This window comes from Erinaceus europaeus, chromosome 15, assembly GCF_950295315.1.
Source record: "Erinaceus europaeus chromosome 15, mEriEur2.1, whole genome shotgun sequence".
Classification (NCBI taxonomy): domain Eukaryota; kingdom Metazoa; phylum Chordata; class Mammalia; order Eulipotyphla; family Erinaceidae; genus Erinaceus; species Erinaceus europaeus.
In genome coordinates this window covers 17,784,147-17,806,402 of record NC_080176.1, presented here as the reverse complement: position 1 = coordinate 17,806,402, position 22,256 = coordinate 17,784,147, and the positions used below count along the sequence as shown (strand labels likewise).

Here is a 22,256-nt window from a genome sequence, read left to right as displayed (position 1 = left end):
ACTCCAGTGCCACTAAAATAAATTTTTTTTTTAAATTGAAATGATGGGGGCCAGGTGGTGGTACACCTGGTTAAGCACAAACCTTACAGTGCTCAAGGACCCAGGTTCAAGCTCCTGGTCCCCATCTGCAGGGAGAAAAACTTCAGGAGTGGTGAAGCAGGGCTGCAGGTGTCTCTCTGTCTCTTTCCCTCTCTACCTCCTTCTCCCCTCTCAATTTCTCTGTCTCTATCCAAAAATAAATAAATAAAAATCTTTTAAAAATTGAAACAATTAATTTATTAATGGGAGAGAGAGAAAGAGAGAGAACGAACTGAATATCACTCAGGCATAGGTAGTGCAGGGGATTGAACTCAGAACCTCAGGCTTGTAAGCTGCACACTCTTCTGCGGAGCCACCTCCCAGGTGTTGGCAATGGTGGTGACATGGTTTCTTATCCAGAGGGAGTGTAGCTGAGGGAAAGAAATCCCCCCCCCACACACACACCCCTTCCCTGTCTTCCAGGGTGATGCAAAGAACAGCACCCAGCACAACAGCTAGGCCCTGGGAATGTCAGCGTTCACTATTAAGGTCAGCTTTTGTCTGGAAACGAGGCTAGTGGCCTCATATAAAACAAGCCCTTTGTTAAGACAGGGAACAAGCATTTGAAAAGTCACACGTTCAAAGCTGGCTCACCCAGCCACTGCTAAAGTGATGAAAAAGCCGAATTTGCCTCGCAGTTTGGCCTGGTGAAGACTGGAAGAAGACACCTATTTTGAAAGCACGAGCTTGCATATCATTACACATTACCACACATAGCAGAATATACCTGGAAACCTCAGAATAGGCTCACATTAAAATAAAAAATCATATCATTTGTACAAGACATATAATCACCACTATGGAAATACAGGGATTCATTTTCATCAAGGCTCAGAGCTGAGGGACTCTATTATGAAGACCTCTTAATTAGGAACCTCCCCACCCCGAAAATATTTAAAATGCATGGGGACACATTTCAGGGCAATGTCAAAATGTAATGTGTGCTAATTATTCATATAGTCATCATTTTATTTTAGCACATCGCATTTTGGGAATCAAGTGCAGGCAGGGCAAAGGGAATATCCATTAGCTGTTTTTTTTTTTTTTAAAGCAATTTTCCCCACACCTATAGACATCTAATATTTGACAAAGGTTCCCAGAATATTAAATGGGAGAAAGTGAGTCTCTTTAACAAATGGTGTTGAATAAAATGGGTTGAAATATGCAGAAAAATGAAACTGAACCACTATATTTCACCAGGTAGAACTCTTTTCTGCATAAATTTTAAAGACATCTTCAATGAAACGAATCCAATTACAAAGAAGACTAAGCCAAGTATAAACCAATTGGACTACATCAAATTAAAAAGCTTCTTCACAGCAAAAGAAACCACTACCCAAATCAAGAGACCCCTCACAGAATGGGAGAAGACCTTTACATGCCATACATCAGACAAGAGTTTAATAACTGAAATATATAAAGAGCTTGCCAAACTCAACAACAAGAAAACAAATAACCCCATCCAAAAATGGGGAGAGGACATGGACAGAATATTCACCACAGAAGAGATCCAAAAGGCCAAGAAACACATGAAAAAGTGCTCCAAGTCTCTGATTGTCAGAGAAATGCAAATCAAGACAACAATGAGATACCACTTCACTCCTGTGAGAATGTCATACATCAGAAAAGGTAGCAGCAACAAATGCTGGAGAGGGTGTGGGGTCAAAGGAACCCTCCTGCACTGCTGGTGGGAATGTCAATTGGTCCAACCCCTGTGGAGAACAGTCTGGAGAACTCTCAGAAGGCTAGAAATGGACCTACCCTATGATCCTGCAATTCCTCTCCTGGGGATATATCCTAATGGACCTACCCTATGATCCTACAGTTCCTCTCCTGGGGATATATCCTAAGGAACCAATCACACCCCTCCTAAAAGATTTGTGTATAGCTATGTTCATAGAAGCACAATTTGTAATAGCCAAAACCTGGAAGCAACCCAGGTGTCCAACAACAGATGAATGGCTGAGAAAGTTGTGGTATATATACACACTGGAATACTACTCAGCTATTAAAAATAGTGATTTCACCGTTTTCAGCCCACCTTGGATGGAACTTGAAGAAGTCATGTTAAGTGAAAGAAGTCAGAAACAGAAGGATGAATATGGGATGATCTCACTCACAGGCAGAAGTTGAAAAACAAGACAGAAAAAGAAAACACAAGTCGAACCTGAACTGGAGTTGGTGTATTGCTCCAAAGTAAAAGTCTCTGGGGTGGGTGGGTGGGATGGGGAGGGTACAGGTTCTGGAAAAGGATGACAGAGGACCTAGTGGGGGGTTGTATTGTTTTGTGGAAAACTGAGAAATGTTATGCATGTACAAACTATTGTATTCACTATCAAATTTAAAATATCAATCCTCCAATAAAGGAAAAAAAAAGTAATTTGTGCTCCGGGAGGTGGCACAGCAGCTAAAGCATTGGATTCTCAGACATGAGGTCCTGAGTTCAATCCCTGGCAGCACGTATACCAGAGTGATGTCTGGTTCTTTCTTTCTTTCTCTCTCTCTCCTTCTATCTTCATGAATAAATACATAAAGTCTTTTTAAAAAAAGTAATTTGTAAGTACAATAAATTCAAATGTTGTTAGCTACTTCTCCCTGACTTTTTTTTTTTATTTTCCCTTTTGTTGCCCTTGTTGTCTTTTTTTTTTATTGTTGTTGTAGTTATTATTGTTGTTGTTAATTGATGTGGTTGTTATTGGATAGGACAGAGAGAAATGGAGAGAGGAGGGGAAGACAGAGGGGGGAGAGAAAGATAGACACCTGCAGACCTGCTTCACCGCCTGTGAAGCAACTCCCCTGCAGGTGGGGAGCCGGGGCTGGAACCTGGATCCTTACGCCCGGTCCTTGCGCTTTGCGCCACCTGCGCTTAATCCACTGCGCTACCGCCCGACTCCCCTTCTCCCTGACTCTTATCTGTCACCACATCAGTACCTTTTTCTCCCAGGGTCATCACTGAGGTTCAGTGCCGGCACTACCAATCCATTGCTCCTGGAGGCCATTCTTCCTTTTTAAAATTTTTTTATTGGATTGGACAGAGAAGTTGAGAGAGAGAGAGAGAGAGAAACAGACAGACACCAACAGACCTGCCTCACCACTTGTGAAGTGACCCCCATGCAGGTGGGGAGCCGGGGGCCTAAACCCAGGTTCCTTGCGTGGGTTGTTGTGTTTCGTACTGTGTGTGTTTCGTACTGTGTGTGTTTCGTACTGTGTGTGCTTAATCGGGCGCACCACTGCCCAGTCCCCCAGCAGTAGCTATTAATAAGCTCGAAAGTGCACACTGATTTCAAAAGCAGTGCTGTGGAGAACCAGACTTCCTTCCTTTCTACCTACCTACCTTCTTTCCTTCCTTTTCTTTCTGTCTCTCTTTGTTGTTTTCTTTCAGAAAGTCAGGTTTTCTTGAGAATCGAACTGAATGACTTGTGTGCCCAGCTGCTTTCTGGAAGCAAATTTTATCTGGAAAGTCTAAAGAGACAGTGCTGGTAAGGAAGAGAAAAAGTGGCAGGAAATGGAGACGTGAATACTCGTTGGTAGTACAGAGGGCGCCAGGGAACTCCCAGACCAATGAGCTTGCTGGTTTGTTTGTTTGTTTCCTTATTCATTTTACTGTCAGCAGGGTTTTCCCTGGGGCTCTGTGCCTACACAATGAATTTACCACGACAGGCGCCATTATTTTCCTTTTCCCTCCGCTCCCCATTTTATTTGACAGGACAGAAATTGAAGGGGAGGGGAGGTAGAGAAGGAGAGATAGATACCTACAGACTTGCTTCATTGCTCTTGAAGCCTCCCCCTGCAGCTGGGGAGTGGAGGCTTGAACCTGGGATTCTTGCACATGGAAATGTGTGTGCTCAACCAGGTGCACCATGACCCAGCCCTCTACTGTTCATTATTAATTAAACATCTGGATCAGGGCGACAGCATAGTGATTATGCTATGGTCTTTCAATCCTCTGCACCACCATAATCGAGAGCTGAACAGTGGTCTGGTAAAATAACAAGAACAACAATAATAATCTCAGAGCACTGTTCAGCTCTGGCTTTATAGTGATGCTGGGAACTGAGCCTGGCACCTCTGCTGACTCAGGCATCAAAGTCTTTTTGCATAGCCATTGTGCTATCTCCCCAGTTCTGTTTTTCATCTACTGACTGGAAAAAAAAATTCTGGAGCCCCAGATAAGCCTCGGTGTAAAAAAAAAAAAATCATATATATGAGAGCCAGGCAGTGGCACATCTGTTTAAGTATACACATTACAGTGCACAATTTTGGTTTCCACTTGCAGGGGAAAGCTTCATGAGTAGTGAAGCAGGGTTACAGGTATTTCTCTGTCTGCTTCTCTCTCTCTCTTTTAAAATGTTTTATTTATTTATTTATTTGAAAGATAGGAGGAGACAGAGAAAGAACCAGACATCACTCTGGTACATGTGCTGCCAGGAATTGAACTCAGGACCTCATGCTTGAGATTCCAATGCTTTAGTCATTGTGCTACCTCTAGACCAGACTCTGTCTCTATCTCTCCTTTCTCTCTCAATTTCTCTGTCTCTATCCAATAATAAATAATGTTTAAATAATAAAAAATAAATTTAAAAAATCATATGTATTGGGTGGCCTCCAGCATGTACTATTTAAAAAGACACACACACACACACACACACACACACACACACACACACACACACACACACACACACACACCTGCTCAGATCTGCCTTATGGTGGTGCTGTGAATTAAACCTGGGATCTCAGACCTCAGGCCTGATAAAATATGCACTTTATCCCCTTCCTTACTTCTTGGACCTTGGAGTAAATTTAGAATGAACAGTGGAGGAGAAAAGGGAAGCTACTATTTGTAACCCAAAGACCATCTACAGACAGACGTGTAGTTCTGAGGTACCCCTCCTGGAAGCGCTTGAAACATGACTGATCCCCCCACTGGACTGCCAGCCCCATTTGGCAGGCACTGCATATCCTGGGAACTGGCTGCCCCCAGCCTGCGGTGCCCACGACGGTTGTGTGCGCCGCCACTGCCTCTTGAATGGGAGGACTCTGGCCTCTCGTGATGAAACAATGCAGAGACCTCTCTCAGCTCGCTGTCTTGTGTCCCAGGGCAAAAGCAGGTATAAAAATAACAAGAGAGTAAGCCTGCCTGGCTGGGTGAGGCTTCCAACTGCAAACAGGACGTCCTGGAAGCCGAATGAAGATCCTTTGCAAAACTCTAAAGAGGCAGAGAGGCAGCAGAGGTGCCATCTTGAAAGACTTGGGCCCCACATCAGATGAGCCTCTTCATGTCCCTGAGCCAACGAGGCTTCCGGGGAACGCGTGGGACCTAAGAGGGGCAGGAGCAGGAAGATGACAGCTTTGCGGTGGGCACTGCCCTTTGCAGGGCTTCTTCAGCAGGTTTGAGATTTGGTACCAATGCTTGATGATTTTCTCTCAAATCCTGTTAGTTCTCACTTTGTGGTTTTCTGAGTGAAAAAATTAATGTTTATTTACATATTTATTAATAAGAGAGAGAGAACAACAGAGCCAAGCATTATTCTGAGATGCCAGGGATCAAACGTGGGACCTTACACTTCTTTTTTTTTTTTTGCCTCCAGGATTATCGCTGGGGCTCAGTGCCTGCACTATGAATCCACTGCTCCTGGAGGCCATTTTCCCTATTTTGTTGCCCTTGTTGTTATTATTGTTATTGTTGCCCTTGTTGTTGGATAGGACAGAGAGAAATCGAGAGAGGAGGGGAAGGCAGAGAGGGGGAGGGAAAGACAGACACCTGCAGACCTGCTTCACCCTTGTGAAGCGACCCCCCTGCAGGTGGGGAGCTGGGGGCTCGAACCGGGATCCTTACGCCAGTCCGTGTGCTTGGCCTATTGAGCTACTGACTGGCTCCCCATGGGACCTTACACTTCTAAGCTGGTTGCTGCTCTGCCTTGTGCTGCTCCAGGGAATGTCTATCTCCTTTGTTGGATTTTCTTTTCTTTCTTAAATTTTTACAGAGCATTGCTCAGCTCTGGCTTGTGGTGGTGGTGGTGGTGGGGATTGGAGCCTCAGGCATGAGAGTCTGCATAACCATTATACTATCTACCCTCACCCCTTTGTTGGATTTTTAGCCCTTATTTTCTTTCCCTTCCTTCCCTCTCCCTCTCCTCTCTTTGAGATAGAAGCATAATGAGAGTGAAAGAACACAGCACTGAAGCTTCCTTCTCTATAGCAGGAGCTGGGCCCAAACCTGAGCCAGACATGTCAAAATGGGGATTTTTAAGCCTACCCCCCTTAAAATTTTTTTTTTACAATATTTCCTTTTTAAATTAATATTATTGGATAGACACAGAGAAATTGAGAGGGGAGGGGGAAAAAGAGACAGAGAGAGACACCTGTAGCCCATCTTCACCACTTATGAAGCTTTCCCCCTGCAGGTGGGGATCAGGGGCTTAAACCTGGGTCCTTGCGCACTATAATGTGTACACTTAACCAGGTGCACCACTACCTAGGTCCTCGATCTTCATTTTTTTTTTTTTCTAACCAAAGCACTGCTTAGCTCTGGCTTATGGTGGTATGGGGGATTGAACCTGGGATTTCAGATCCTCAGGCATGAAAGTCTGTTTGCATAACCATTATGCTATCTACCCCCACCAGATTTTGAGTTAAGGGGCATAGATCTTGTCTTCTTTATCTCCCTGGGGATACCACTCAGCATAATTTACAGACTCCAGAAATGGCCACTGGACCTTTGGTCTTGATGCATCAGGCTTGTGTATATCTTGCAATTGTCACCTGAGAAATTCCTTCTATAAATAAACTGTTTCTGTTTCAGGTACGGGTCCCCCTTGAAATTCACACTCTACCTCTTGCCCCACTCAAGCTCCAAACTTAGAAACTTAGAATGAGAGTTGGTATTTATAACCTGAGCCACCACACAAGAAGACAGCCTCCAGGTCAATTTCCTTTTTTTTTTTTTTTTTCTTCTTCTAGTTAGACATTCTAGCTCCTGTCACTGCGTTTGCTGGGGGATTCTTGAGGAGACTGTGCGTGGCTTTCCATGCTGTTCTATCTGTGGCTCCCCTGTTGCTGTGGAGATCAAGTTCCAGATGGCTCAGCAGTGCTTCCCAAATGAGTATTTTGACAGTTTGCTGAGTGCTTGCAAAGCTTGTGACCTTCGGTGTTCTGGTACCCCTCCTCAGACTTGTCAGCGGCACTGTAATTCCAGTAAGTAACAGGGATGAACAAACATTATAGGGAGTGGGTAGGTGGGGGTAGATTTCCTGACTAGAAAAGAGAAATGGAACAAGGCAGTTATTTAAGTGCCAGCAGGAGCAAAGTCATCATTGAGAGGGGAACTCCATTTTATTCAGTGCTGTTGGCAACACTGATTTTCATCAACGTTTCTAATTAAGTGGTTGCAATGGAGGAATTAATGCCCGTGAACCCAGGGACCTGAATGACTGATAATTTGTATTTGATGTTGAGTGTTTTACTATCAGCTCATTATCTCTCTGGCACTCGTTTCATCCAGCGAGAGGAACAAATACCCTTCTCTGGACCTGCTTGGGGCTGAGCTTGACAGTGTCTCTGACGGTTTTCGTGTTGATGATCTTGATGAAGATGAAATATGAGCCACGAAGGGACGCCTTTCAGAACACAGGTGGATTTTATGGCTAATCTTAGAACTCTCTATCCCATCGTGGCTATTCTGAGTTTCAGTTCCTTTTCATTTCATTTTTTTAAAAATTATTTTTTCTTAAATATTTAAGAATGTTTTATTAGTGATTAATATTGATTTATAAAATTATATGTCAATGGGTATAATTCCATACTGTTGAGAATTTCTTTTTTAAAATTAACATATATATATTGGCTAGAGACAGAGAGGCAAGAGGGAGATAGACAGGGAGAGAGAGGGTGAGGGAGATAACATAATCATTATGCAAAGAGACTTTCATGCCTGAGGCTCTGAAGTCCCAGGTTCAATACCCTGCATTACTATAAGCCAGAGCTGAGCAGTGCTCTGAAGAGAGAGAGGAGAGAGGATATATGTATAATCCATATATATATATATATATATATATTGTAATGTGTGCAACTCAACATTTACAAATGTAAAAGTTGCTTGCTCAGGCAAATTCATTACTGTTGACAAAATGCTAGAAATGAATAACTACTTGCCCCTGGATTATTTGAACAAATGTCTCAACAATTATTCTCTTTATTAAGCAGCAGGGAACCAGTCCCAGAGAAGTAACTGTTTAACTTAAGTCTTTTCATTTTTACCAGAACACTGCTCAGCTCTGGCTTATGGTGGTTCTTGGAAATGAACCTGGAACTTTGGAGCCTCAGGCTTGAGTCTCTTTACAGAACCATTATGCTATCTTCCTCACCCCTTAAGGGCTTAAAAAAAAATTCTATAGTACCTTTGCCCAACATCTGATACTCAGACACTTAGTAGCCATCACCCCAAGTCGTCATGCATTTAATTCCCATGCATAAACAGCAAAGCATTTACTGAATTCGCTTTCTCGCAACATGAGATTCGGATAAATTGGTTTTTTTTTTTTTTTCTTTGTGTGTCTGGGGTCTGATAGACAGGAAATGACTAGCAGTATGATGTTCTGGAAGGTGGCAGAAGGTTTGGGAAGCAATGAAACTGAACCTCCCAGATGTCTAATGGAGACTCCTTCCTTATATGATGGAGAGTCATTTGAAGAGTGCTTACTATATTGCAGAAAATGCTCTGGGAGAGACGCGTCTTTACTTCTGAATTCTAAAGCATCTCTCCCGGGCTGCTTTGGCTGTGCTGGGACATAAGGTGACTTGGCACTTTGAGCTTTTTAAGTTGAGGCCTCCTGGAAGGAGGGTTGGAAAGAAGGTGGGGACAGGTGGGGGTCTGACGTGGAGGAGTTCACGTCCTCCTCAGGGACACAGGTGCTGGGGACTCCTGTCAGTTATTTCCAGGGAGACTCTTGTCCAAGTTGGCACATTTTGTTGTCTTTAAATAAACAGATTTGTATGTGAAACCTCTTATTTTTGTTGCTGTGGATGGTGTTTCACTGCTCCAGGCTGACTTTTTCAGATAGGAAGACAGACAGGCAGACAGAAAGACACCACAGCACTGAAACTTCAAGCTAGGCTTGAAGATGAGTCACGTGGGTGCTTGGCAAAGCAGGCACCTTCCCCTCTGAGCTATCTTGCTGTCCCCCACTTTGTCTTAATGAAACACCACAGCACTTCCTGCCATATTTGATGTTACATTAAAAAATACAAATAATTTTTATTTATTTATTGGACAGAGACAGGTAGAAATCGAGAGGGGTGGTGGTCCGGGAGGTGGTGCAGTGGACAGAGCACTGGGTTCTCAAACATGAGGTCCTGAGCTCAATCCCCGGCAACACGTGTACCAGAGTGATGTCTGGTTCTTTCTCTCTCTTCTCCTATCTTTCTCATTAATATAAATAAAATATTAAAAAAAAAAGAAATCGAGAGGGAATAGGGTGATAGAGAGGGAGACAGAGAGACACCTGCAGCCCTGCTTCACCACTGCAAGCTTTCCCCTTGCAGGTGGGGACCAGGGGACCTAACCTGGGTCCTTGCACATTGTAACATGTGCCCAACTAGGTGCGCTACCACCTGACCCCTGATATTACATTTGTTTTGTCTTTATTTTAATCTCTTAATACAATGCCAGGGATTGAAATGAGGGCTTCTAGCATTTAAAGCATGTGCTCTACCACTGAGATGCCTCCCTGGACCTGAAACCGCTTGAGTAATAGTTTTTTTTTTAATATTTATTTATTTATTCCCTTTTGTTGCCCTTGTTGTTGTAGTTATTACTGTTGTTGCTGATGTCGTCGTTGTTGGATAGGACAGAGAGAAATGGAGACAGGAGGGGAAGACGGGGAGAGAAAGATAGATACCTGCAGACCTGCTTTACCGCTTATGAATCGACTCCCCTGCAGGTGGGGAGCCGGGGGCTTGAACCAGGATCCTTGTGCTTTGCGCCACCTGCGCTTAACCCACTGTGCTACCGCCCAACTCCCTTGAGTAATAGTTTTATATGCCAGTGTATAACAACAACAATCATTATTACTGACACTAGAACTTCATGTGTATGTGAGTTCACTGTTCCTGGGTCAACTTTTTATTTTATAGTTTTTTTTTTAAACACTGATTTTTATAGTAGAGACAGACAGATGAACAGAGTATCATTCTGGCATATGCAATGCTGAGGATTAAACTCAGGACCTCATGATTTTAAGTCTAGAATTCTACCACTGCATGGCTGGGCTGACTTTTTACCACTCTGACACACACACACACACACACACACACACACACACACACACACACACACCTTAGCACTGCTTCACCATCCATGGAGCATTCCCCATTCCATGGTGCTCCCATGTAGTGCTAAGGCTTGAAACTAGAGCTCTGCATGGTCAAGATACACTCTCTACTAGATGAGCTATCGCATAGCCCCCTCCCCTCCCTTCTTACCTTTCTCCAGACCACAGCTGAGCTCTAGTTTATGGTGATGTGGGAGACTGAACCTGGGGCTTTGGAGCTTCAGACATACAGTCTTTTTGTATAGCCATTAAACTATCTCCCCAAGCCAGTTTTTTTTTTTTTTAATGTAGCACCAGGAAATGAATTAATGACTTTAAGCCACTGACCTCCCAGCACGATTAAAAAGAAAAAAAACCTATACCCTTGGGGTGGAAAGGAGAGAGAGAAAGATAGCAAAGCACTGCTCCACCATCCCTGAAGCTCCCGTGGTGCCATCCATGGCGTGCCCGTGTGGTGCCAGGTCCTCACAATAAGGTGTGCGTTTCACCCACTGATGTTTCCACATCTGCACTATCAGGATCAGTACTGCAGAACGAGCCCAAGGCAGACCTGGAGGCTGGCAGGGCAGGCGCGGAGATGTTTCTCTCTCGAGGCCTGGAGTACACGGTAGAAGAATGCACCTGTGAAGACTGCATCAGGAGCAAAGCGAAGGCTGACTCAGACCACTTCTTCCCACTCCCAGCCATGGAGGAAGGTGCAACCATTCTTGTCACCACAAAAACAAATGACTACTGCAGTAGTCTTCCGGGGACCAAGTGTCACCCGGATGGTGGAGTCTACTTCTACTGTAATTGATCGTGTCTGCTGGTATAAAGCTACTTAAAACAAAGCAAAACAAGAACCAAACAACAACTTTTGTCAAGAAGAAAAGATGTAGTGGATGGCTTCAGGATGATTGCTGCTTATAGAGCTTTTGTATTCTGCTTCCTCCACCTCCTCCCCCTGCTGCTCCTCTCTCTCTCTCTCTCCCTCTCTCTCTCTCTCTCTCTCTCTCTCTGTCTCTCTTTAACCAGAGCACCCCTCAGGTCTGGCATTTGTGATGTTGTGGGTGGAAGCACCTAGGATCAGTCAGATATGCAAGAACTTCATGCTCCGTCCCATCCTGCTGATAGAGTTTAAATGTTAAACATATTTCTCTGGGTTACTTCTGGGAGCTTCTCTGTGGATGCTTACTTGCTTACTTGATTAAATTGCTGAGCTGCTGAAAACAAAACATTACGGTGTGCAGATCCCTTCGCCACACATTTCTATGACTAGACCATGTCTCTCCTCTCAAGTGCCTGTAGCCCACGATGAGAGAATTGGGGTAACAAAGCCAGACGGCCTGGGATTGAATCCCGACACTGTTACTAGGAAACTGTAGACTTTAGGTGGCCGTGAATTACTCTATGCCTCAGTTCTCTCACTGGTAAGCATCTGCTTGTAAGGGTGTTTTATTAAAGACTGAATGAATATATGTATATGTACACATAGTTACACACTCACTTATGTTGCTCCTTAAAAGTACCTGGCTCCTGAGTATTCTGTGTTGGTTGCTATTGCTGTGATCTTTTTTTTCTGCCTCCAGGGTTATTGCTGGGGCTCGGTGCCTACACCATGAATCCATGAATCTGCTCCTGGAGGTCATTTTTTCCCTTTTGTTTTACCATTGTTGTGGTTATTATTATCGTTGTTATTGATGTCATTGTTGTTGGATAGGACAGAGAGAAATGGAGAGAGGAGGGGAAGACAGAGAGGGGGGAGAGAAAGACAGTCACCTGCAGACCTGCTTCACCGCCTGTGAAGTGACTCCCCTGCAGATGGGGAGCCGGGGGCTTGAACCGGGATCCTTATGCCGGTCCTTGCGCTTTGTGCCACGTGCGCTTAACTCACTGTGCTACTGTCCGACCCCTGGTGTGATAATTTTTATTAGCCCTTTGAGCTGTAATCTCTCTGAGGGCAAGTACAACCTTCTTGTCTCTTATATGGCCTTAGAAATTTGATTCTGGGGGCCCGGGTGGTGGCGCACCTGATTGAGTGCACATGTTACAATGTGCAAGGACCCACCTTTGGGTCCCCGGGGAGAGAAAGATTTATGAGTGAAGCAGGGCTGCAGGTGTCTCTGTCTCTCTTCCTTTCTATCCTCAACTTACCTCTCAATTTCTGGCTGTCTTTATCCAATAAATAAAGATAATTAAAAAATAAAAAAAGAAAGAAATTTGATTCTGGAATGGGGAAATAGCATAGTGGTTCTGCAAAAGACTTTCATGCTTGAGGCTTCGCATTACAAGTTCTATCCCCAGTACCACCATAAGCCAGAGCTGAGCAATGCTCTGGTTGTTAAATTTTTTTTCTCTGTATCTCTAAGAAAAAAAATTACGGGGACATGGCATACTCAGTTGAGCGCATGTAAGTAACCATGTACAAGGACTAAGGTTTGAGTCCCCTCTCCACCTATGGGGGAATGCTTTATGAATAGTGAAGTAGGTCTGCAGTTGTCTCTTTCTCTCTCCGTCTCAGTCTGTCTCTGTCCTAATAAAAATGGAAAGGGAAAAAAAAAATGCCTGCCTGGAATGGTGGATTCCTAATGAAGGCACCAAGCCCTAGCAATAACTCTGGTGGCAATAATAATAATTTAAAGTTATATGATTGTAGGCTCTTTCTCCCATTTTTTTCCCTCTTTATTTTCCTTCTCCCTTCTCCCCTCACTCCCTAAAAGTCTTATGTGTTTAGATTTTTTTTTTTAAATTTATTTTTTTAGGGGCTGGGCAGTATCGCAGTGGGTTTAGTTGAGGACTAGTGTAAGGATCCTGGTTCAAGCCCCTGGCTCCCCACCTGCAGGGGGGTTGCTTCACAGCAGTAAAGCAGGTCTGCAGGTGTCTATATTTCTCTACCTCTCTGTCTTCCCCTCCTCTCTCAATTTCTGTCCTATCCAACAACAACAGCAATAACAACAATAACAGCAACAATAAGGGCAACAAAATGGCTTCCAGGAGCAATGGATTCATAGTGCAGGCACCAAGCCCCCACTGGAAGAAAAAAAAATGTATATATATTTTAGTATTAAAATTTTTTTTATTTGTAAAAAGGAAACACTGACAAAAACCATAGGATAAGAGGGGTACAACTCCACACAATTCCCACCACCAGTACTCCGTATCCCATCCTCTCCCCTGATAGCTTTCCTATTCTTTATCCCTCTGGGAGTATGGACTCAGGGTCATTATGGGGTGCAGAAGGTGGAAGGTCTGGCTTCTGTATATTTTAGTATTTTTACTTATTATTGGATAGAGACAGAGAAACTGACAAGAGGGTGAATATATAGACAGAAAGAGAGACACCTACAGTCCCGTTTCACCATTTGTGAAGCTTCCCCCCACAAGAGGTGACCAGGGGCTTGAACCTGGGTTCCTGAGCACTGTAATATATGTGTTTAACCAGATGCGTCATCACCTGACCCCTTTTTAGATTTTTCAAGTCAAGAAAAGCTGTTGATCTTAGAATTTTAACGTATATATATTTTAAACCAGTGCACTGCTCAGCTCTGGCTTATGGTGGTGTGTGTGTGGGAGGGGGAGGGTTTGAACTTGGGACTTCAAAGCCTCAGGCATGAGAGTCTCTGTTTGCATAACCATTACGCCAATTTCCCTGACCAATTTTATAATTTTGATTCTTAACCCACCAGACTAAAACTGAAAGGATTACAATCTTTAAAATAAAAGGGGGGCTCTAACAGCTGAAAAATATAATTACAAATTATGGTTTCAACTACTCATCTGGCCTCAGTGCTAAGGGAAAGTTCTGAGAAGGTCCTGTGCGAGGGTGCAGAACATTCTCCAGATGACAATGCCGTGACCTGTTAGCAGATGATTTGCCACTGGAAGCTCAGAGATGGGCACATCTAAAGAGATTTTCTACAGGGGAAGAGTCCCACACACTGGGCCTGGACCTAGAATAACCAACTATCCACTGTGAATTAGAAGCTGGAAAGTTGGAAACAACCAATCAGCAACCAAAAACACCTCTTTGCATTTTTATTCCCATACAAACCCTCTACATATATGTGCATTTTTTAAATTCGATGCTGGATTGAACCTGATGCATTGTGCCTGTGCTCTGCTGCTCAGTCACCTCCCTGATTCAATATTTTTAATTTTTTCTGAAAGAAAAAGCAGAGTTCCACCATCCATGGAATTCCCTTAGTGATTTTTAAAAAATTTTTTAAAATTATCGTGGGGCCAAGTGGTGGTGCACCTGGCTAAATGCACACATTACAGCACATAAGGACTCAGGTTCAAGCCCTTAGTCCCCACCTGCAGGGGGAAAGCTTCATGAGTGGTGAAGCAGGGCTGCAGTTGTCTCTCTCCCTCTCTGTCCCCCCCTTCTTTAAAAAAATTATTTATTGGGGGGCCAGGCAGTGGCACACCAGGTTAAGCACACACATTATAGTGCGCAAGGACCCAGGTTCAAGTCCCTGGTCCCCACCTGCAGGGGGAAAGCTTCACGAGTGGTGAAGTAGGAATGTGTCTTTCTATTTCTCTCCCTCTCTATCTCCCCCTTCCCTCTCGATTTCTGGCTGTCTCTACCCAATAAATAAAGAAAATAAAAATAAATTAAAAATTATTTATTGGATAGAGACAGACAGAAATTGAGAGGGAAGGGGAGATAGGGAGATAGGTGGGTGCATTAACAGTTCCTACTGTAATACCTTCTCCCCGAACAAACGCATACACATATAGAGGGTCTGTATGGGACTAAAACCGCAAAGATCTGCTTTTGGTTGCTTATTGGTTGTTTCCAACTTTCCGGCTTCTAATTCTCAGTGGGTGGTTGGCTATTCTGGATGTCCCCATTACCTCTTTCTCACCGTCCAGGTCTTGTCTTCCTGGGCCAGAAGATAGTTCAGCATTAGAGCACAGGACTTGCCTGGACGTGGTCCCAGGCATCTGATATATTAGAGCTGAGCTGTGCTCGGGTTCTCTTTCAGAAAAAAAAAAAAAATCATTGGGGTCGGGGAGACAGCACAGTGGTCTACCCAACAGACTTCCAGGCTCTTTAGATGTCAGGTTCAGTGCCTGGCGCCACCGCAAGCCAGAGCTGAGCAGTCTCCGCGAGAGAACGCAGGGGAGCACCCTCCCGGTTCCCAAACTCCGACCCTTTACTTCCCCCTCCCTCCTCTGCGTTGTCTGGAAGCATGTGGCTCGTTTCTGGTGGCACAGATCACTAGCCCAGTGACACCCGTGTCGTCCAGCAGATACAGACAGCGCTGGGTAGGAGAGGATCACGCCGCCGCGAAGCACTCCCTCCGAATGTATAGCCACTCAGGGTGCCAGCGCTCACATATTTACCTTCCGGGTCAGGGGGCGGGACCCGGCCGGCGGCGCTAAGCTTCCGGGGCGGGGCGTCTGGCGGGGCGGGGCGGGGCGCGCTGTCTCCCGGCCTGTCTGCGGCGGCGGCAGCGGCGGCGGCCGCACAGACCCCGGGAGCGGCACCATGAGCGGTGAGTGGCGGCGTCGCGGCTGTCACCCGCCCTGTCCCGTCCCGTCCCGTCCCGTCGTCCTGCTCCCGCCGTCTGGCTGCACCCTCGGGCCCCGAGTCCCCACGTCTTGTTGGGACCCCCGCGCCGGGGCGCTGACAGTTTTCCCTGTCCCCCGGCCCCCAGTCCCCCGGTCCTGACCTCCGGGGTCCTGACCTCGGGTCCTGACCCCAGGCCACCTGCGTCCTCGGTGTCCCGAGCCCGGACACCTCGCGTGCCCCGGCTCCTGCCCAGCAGTTCCACCCTGCGCCTCATCCTGTCCCTGTCCCTCTGTCCCCCTGTCCCTCTGTCCCCCTTCCTCTCCCGCCCCCTTGCCGCACCCCGCTCCTCCCACCTCCCGTGTCTCGGCCCCTCTGAACTCCTGGACCCCCCCAGGTCCCGCGTCCAGTCCGCAGGTCCCTTCACTCCAGTCCCCGCACGGGCAGAGTCGCTGCCCCCTTAGTCGGCTGGACCCCGGGGCCCGGAGGACAGGCACCCGCCAGCCTCCCGTCCGCCCCCAGCCCCCACTCTCCGGTCCCCCAGCGCTTGTCCCCCGGGTCTCCGGTCTCCCGGGTTCCCTCCCTGGTCCCGGCTGCTCCCGCTCTCTCCTGGCTGTGCTGCTCTTGGTCTCTCCAGTCCGGTGCTGCAGCCACCCGGATGGGGTGTCGCCTCGCCCCCCTCCCCCGCCCCGCCGTACCTCTCACCCTTTGCACCCCAGCCCCCTGCACCCCAAGTCCGGAACGGAGGGCGTGGGCAGTGGGTGTGGACAGCTCGCGGGCACTTGTGAAATTTGTTTCCTTGGAATTGGACGCGCATTGGCAGATAGTTTCCACTCTGGAGATGATGTTTTGGTGCTAAGTCATGCCGGGGTATGAGTGGGGAGATGGGAGGGAACCAGGACAGCTTCTCAGCTTGCCCAGGCCAAAATCTGGATTCACTTAGGAGGACCCGCCTACACCCGCACCCACCTTTTCCCCCTCCCCTAGAGTTGCCCCCCTTGGGGTGCCAGCCCCTCAGCCCCCTTGGCCCTGCCCTGCCACCCCAGCACTCCTGGAGGTTGGGGTGTGGCAGAGGGAAAGGGAGTCACCTCCTTTCGTTGTATTTTTCACTTTGGAATTATGTCCCAGGACTTGGACTTTGTTCCAGAAGTTCTGTGCCTTTTGCTCTCCAAGATTTGTGAAAAGGATGATCCCGATACAGCTGTTGGGAGGGGCGTGTCCTGGGAGCCAGCCAGCTTCTGTTGTCGCCATGAATGATTTTGGTGCTGAGCTTTGTGATGGCACAGCAAAGACTGAGGAGCTAGCTGGTTTCCGTCCAGGAGACAGATCATCTGCACACCCTGGTATACACGCTGGCCCTAGAGCCACACGGCCTTTACTTCAAATCCAGGCCCTGCCACATAAAGTTGTGTGACTCAGAGAAAGCTGCTATAGATGATTCTGGAAGACTCAGCAAGAAGGGGGTGGAATCATAGCACAGGTGAAGTGCTTAGCTCTGTGCCTGTCACCTGGGGTGCTGGCAGAAGCTTAAAGCAGTCTGTTGTTGTTTCCATAAGACTTCATGTGGGGTTGTTTCCTGGCCCTGGACTAGGACTGGGGCTCAAGGTGAAGTACAAATTCTCTTCCTTTTTTTTTTTTTTTTTTTTCTTTTCCCTCCAGGGTTATTGCTGGGCTCCGTGCCTGCACCATGAATCCACCGCTCCTGGAGGCCATTTTTCCTTTTGTTGCCCTTGTTGTAGCCTCGTTGTGGTTATTATTATTGTCATTGTTGATGTTGTTCGTTGTTGGATAGGACAGAGAGAAATGGAGAGAGGAGGGGAAGACAGAGGGGGGAGAGAAAGAGAGACACCTGCAGACCAGCTTCACCGCCTGTGAAGTGACTCCCCTGCAGGTGGGGAGCCGGGGGCTCGAACCGGAATCCTTACGCCGGTCCTTGCGCTTTGCGCCACATGCGCTTAACACACTGCGCCACCGCCCGACCCCACAAATTCTCTTCCTTTTAATGTGGCTGTGTGGTCTCTGTCGTGAGCTCTCAGTTCTAGACCATTATGTTTTTTGCCTTCATTGCAAGAAAAATGTGAATCTGAGAAGTATATGGAAATTAATCAGTTTGTCTTTTTAAAAGCTCATTTCTTTATGAGAGAGAGGGAGAGAGAGAGAGAACACTAGTGCATCACTCATCACTTTGTCAGATGTGATGCCAAGGATGGAACCTGGGACGGACCTCATGCTTGAGAGTCTCACACTTTAGCCACTTAGCCACGTCCTAGGTAGGTCAGGTCAGTGTATTTTTCAATAATCAACTTAGTAACAAAGCTCAGGAAGTTTTAAGATTTTAATTAAGAAAAAAAGCCCGTTAGGTCTAACTTGACAAACGGAAACCAACAAATGACTTTTACAGGAAAAAGCATTAGGGACAAAAACCTTTTTGGAAGAATGCCGTTGAGGCAGAGGAAGCCACTGCTGAGGGTAGAAGGGGAAGTCCGAGGTATCTTTGGTTACAGTACAGTTGAAAAGGGGTTTTTCCACCTGTGGGGCTGATGATTGACACAAAATGCAATAATGTGGCACGAGTCTCTTTCCTTTTTTACTTCTGTCTTCCCCCCACCCCCGTTTTTCCTTTAATAGCAAATTTCAAACACCAAACACAGTGAACACAGAGTTCAGTGTAATGATCCCCCAACACACACACACACACACACACACACACACACACACACACACACACACACACACACACCCCTCCAGGGCTTCCCCAGCACCAACACATGACTGACCTCTTCATCCCGGTCCTGCTCTACTCTCTTACCTCTCTCCACAGACAATGCATTCTTCTACCTATGTAGAGCTTAATGTCTATCCCTAAAATAGAGGGATTCGTTTTTTCAAAACCAAGTTCTGTTATCACCCCATATAAACAGCTAGCAGTTAATAATAATATCAGATAGTCAAGTTTCAAATGTCCATGGTTGCTTTACAGTTTTAGCTCGGTGCACCGTTTAGACTTTTGAGTTTAAACAGGACTTAAGCAGTACAAGTTGAGTGGCCTTTTAAGCATCTCTTTTTGTTGTTGTTTAGTTTTTAGCATATTCATAGAGTTGTACTACAAATATAGACTCAGAGAATTAAACCTGAAACCTCAGAGCTGCAGGAAGGAAAATTCATTTGCATAACCATTATGGTGTCTTCCCAGCCCCCACCAATGTGTTTTCTATAGGTGGATTCTCCTGTTCCGTAAATAAACATAAAGGAGTAAAGCTAAGTGATACAATGTGTAGTCTTTTGTTCCTGGCTCTTGTTGGAAAGCTTGAGAAGAGTTTCCAAGCCCCTCAAACGTCACCGCCTGTCCTAGCCCATCACCCTTCCTTGTGGTGGAATAACATTCCAGCGGTTGGGGCTCCTACAGTTGCTTTATCCAGCCATCATTTGAAGGACATTAGACTTGCTTCCACTTTTTGGCCAGTGTGAATCACGCTGCGTGAGCATTCTCAGCAGGTGTTCCTGTGGGAACCTGCTTTCCGTTCTCTTAGGTGAAGAGTAGAACTGCCCCGTCTGTTGAAGGAGCTGCTGGACTTCTTTCTCTCTCTCCTTCCTCCCTCCCTCCCTCCCTCCTATCCTTCCTTTCTCCTTCCTTCCCTCCTTCCTTCTTCCTTTCTCCTTCCAGGGTTATCTCTGGGGCTCCCTGCCTGAACTATGAATCCACTGCTCCTGTGGCCATTTAAAAAAAAATGTTTTTTTTTAATAGGACAGAGAGAAATTGAGAAGAGGGGAGACAGAGAGGGAGAGAGAAAGACACCTGCGGAAGTGCTTCACTGCTTGTGGAGCAACACCCCCTGCAGTTGGGGGGGGGGCTCAAACCAGGATCCTTGCACAGGTCCTTGTTGTGCTAAGCGCTGTGTGTGCTTTTTCTGCCCCCACCTTGGACTATTTTCCGCCCCCCTCTGGACTAAACTGCCCTCACCCCTTCTGTTCCCCTTCCCATCAGCACTGTGTGAAGGAGCTGGTTTCTCCGAGTGCCCATCACAGACAGGTCTTTTGGTTGGTTTTTTTTTTTTTCTCACAGTAGCCACTCTATTGAGTGTGAAGTGATGGTCTCTGTGGTTTGGGTTTGCATTTTCTCAGTGGCTAATGATCTGAGCATCTTCCTTTTTGAGCTTGTTGGTGACTCTGGTTGGTGCCTTTAGAGAAATGTCTGTTCAGGTCCTATGCCATTAATATTTTAAAAAAATAATCTTTATTTATTTATTGGATAGAGACAGCCAGAAATTGAAAGGGAAGGGGGAAGATAGAGAGGGAGAGAAACAGAGAGACACCTGCAGCCCTACTTTACCACTTAAAAAGCTTTCCTCCTACAAGTGGGGAGCAGGGGCTCAAACCTGGATCCTTGTACATTGTAACTCAACCAGGTGCCCCACCACTGGGCCCCCCTTTGCCATTTTAAATAAATTAAAAAACAAACAACAGTAACAACAATAGCAAGCCAACTTACTGTCCTGGAGGACATTCTTTTATGACTGTGTCGGACTTAAAATGCTCCAATGCTCCCTGAGTTCCATCACCAGTACTGCATTGCCAGAGTGATACTCTGGTTCAATCCCTCTTATAAATCAGTAAATTAAAAAAATTTTATTTATCCACGAGAAAGGTAGGAGGAGAGAAAAAAAACAGACATCACTGTGGTACATGTGCTGCCAGGGATTGAACTCAGGACCTCATGCTCAAGAGTCCAGTGTTCTGTCCACTGCGCCACCTCCCGCACCACATAAATCATTAAATCTTAAATAAAGAAAATTTCTTTTGAGGTGTTTGAGCTCAAACCCAGAGCCTAATGTGTGCTCTCTCTGCCACTGGGCCATGTCCCAGGACCCTCTCTTTGGCTATTTTTCAATCAAGTTGTCTTTTTTATTTTATTTTATTTTTTTAAAAATTATTTTTACTTTATTTATTGGATAGAGACAGCCAGAAATCTAGACGGGAGGGGGTGATAGAGAGGGAGAGACAGAGAGATACCTGCAGCCCTGCTTCACCACTTGCAAAGCTTTCCCCCTGCAGGTGGGGACTGGGGGCTCAAATTCCGGTCCTTGTGCGCTATAACGTGTGCGCTCAACCAGGTGTGCCATCAGCCAGCCCCCTTATTTTAATGTTTTAATTATATTTATTTATTTATTGGATAGAGACAGCCAGAAATTCAGAGGGTAGGGATGACAGAGGGAGAGAGAGACACCTGCAGCCCTGCTTCACCACTTGCAAAGCTTTCTCCCTGCAGGTGGGGACTGGGGGCTTGAACCTGGGTCCTTGTGCATTGTAACATGTGCACTACCACCCGGCCCCATCTTGTTTATTTACTCATCTTTATTGCCACCAGGGTTATTGCTGGGGCTCAGTATCTGCATGACAAACCCACCGCCCTTCCTTCCTTCCTTCCTTCCTTCCTTCCTTCCTTCCTTCCTTCCATTCTTTTTTCTTTCTCTTTTTATTTTTTCCTTCCTCTCTTGGTCCCTCCCTCCTTCCCTTCCTTTCTCTCTTTTCTTTTTATTTGATAGGACAGAGAGAAATTGAGAGAGAGGAGGGGGAGACAGAGAGGGAGAGAGAGACAGGAGAGAGATCTGCAGTACTTGGTTCATCATTCATAAAGCTTCCCACCTTCAGGTGAAGAGTGAGGGCTCGAACCCAGGTCCTTGCTCATGATAATGTGCGTTTAACCAGGTGTACCCCCACCTGGCCCCCCGAAGTCGTCTTTTTATTGGTAAGCTGTAAAAGTTCTGTATAACTTCCAGGTACAAGTTCCATGTTAGAGTGGTGAGAGCGAGCTCATTGGGTAGAGTACCTGCCTTGCCTTGCATGTGGCCTCAGTCCTAGCCCTGGCATCACATGGGACTCACTGTGGCACCAGGGGAAGCTCCAGTGCTGGAGTGTCTCTCCCTCTCTGTGTCCATCTTAATGAAAAAGCAGCCCAGGAGAGATGACACTGCACATGCGCCAGACCTTGACTGTGGGAAAACAAATAACTAAACAGGCCCTTATCACTTCTGTTATTTGCAGGAATGTTGCCCTCTCCTTGGGGCTGTTTTTTCCCTTTGTGTGTCCTTTGACTCACACAGCTTCAAACTTTAGCCTCTCCTTTCATCTCCCCACCACCACCTTGCAATTTTTAGTAAAAGCAGCAGTTTATCCTGCAAAGCTCTCTTTCTTCCTTTCTTCCCTCCCCCCTTTTTTTTCTCCTTTTATTCCTTCCTTCCTTGACAGTATGCAAATTTCAAACACTTGATCAAGCACTGCAAATGAACATTCTCTCCTAGAAAGTTGAATGTTGCCCAGAATAGTAGCAAAAGTCCAGTGCTAGAGACAAGCTC

General features: G+C 46.1%; 2 protein-coding genes across 4 annotated transcripts in view; both read left to right on the top strand.

Moving 5' to 3' along the window:
- Window positions 1-12,532, top strand: part of TNFRSF17 (TNF receptor superfamily member 17) — a 21,697-nt gene extending 9,165 nt beyond the window's left edge. Inside the window, exons 1-5 of one of the 3 annotated variants that reach the window (XM_060172956.1) lie at window positions 5,284-5,481; window positions 7,042-7,275; window positions 7,583-7,711; window positions 10,928-11,207; window positions 11,250-12,480. In XM_060172956.1, the coding sequence (XP_060028939.1) occupies window positions 7,158-7,275; window positions 7,583-7,711; window positions 10,928-11,205 (525 nt within the window). In that variant the 5' untranslated portion in view covers window positions 5,284-5,481; window positions 7,042-7,157 and the 3' untranslated portion in view covers window positions 11,206-11,207; window positions 11,250-12,480. Of the gene's footprint in view, window positions 1-5,283; window positions 5,482-7,041; window positions 7,276-7,582; window positions 7,712-10,927 lie in introns of those variants that run through there. The other 2 variants (XM_016193194.2, XM_060172954.1) reach the window with 2 other exon arrangements.
- Window positions 12,533-15,787: 3,255 nt separating this feature from the next.
- The window catches only part of SNX29 (sorting nexin 29), a 248,126-nt gene continuing 241,657 nt past the window's right edge, over window positions 15,788-22,256 (top strand). Inside the window, exon 1 of the mRNA XM_007534624.3 lies at window positions 15,788-15,889. Coding sequence (XP_007534686.2) covers window positions 15,883-15,889 — 7 coding nt within the window. The 5' untranslated portion in view covers window positions 15,788-15,882. The remainder of the gene's footprint in view (window positions 15,890-22,256) is intronic.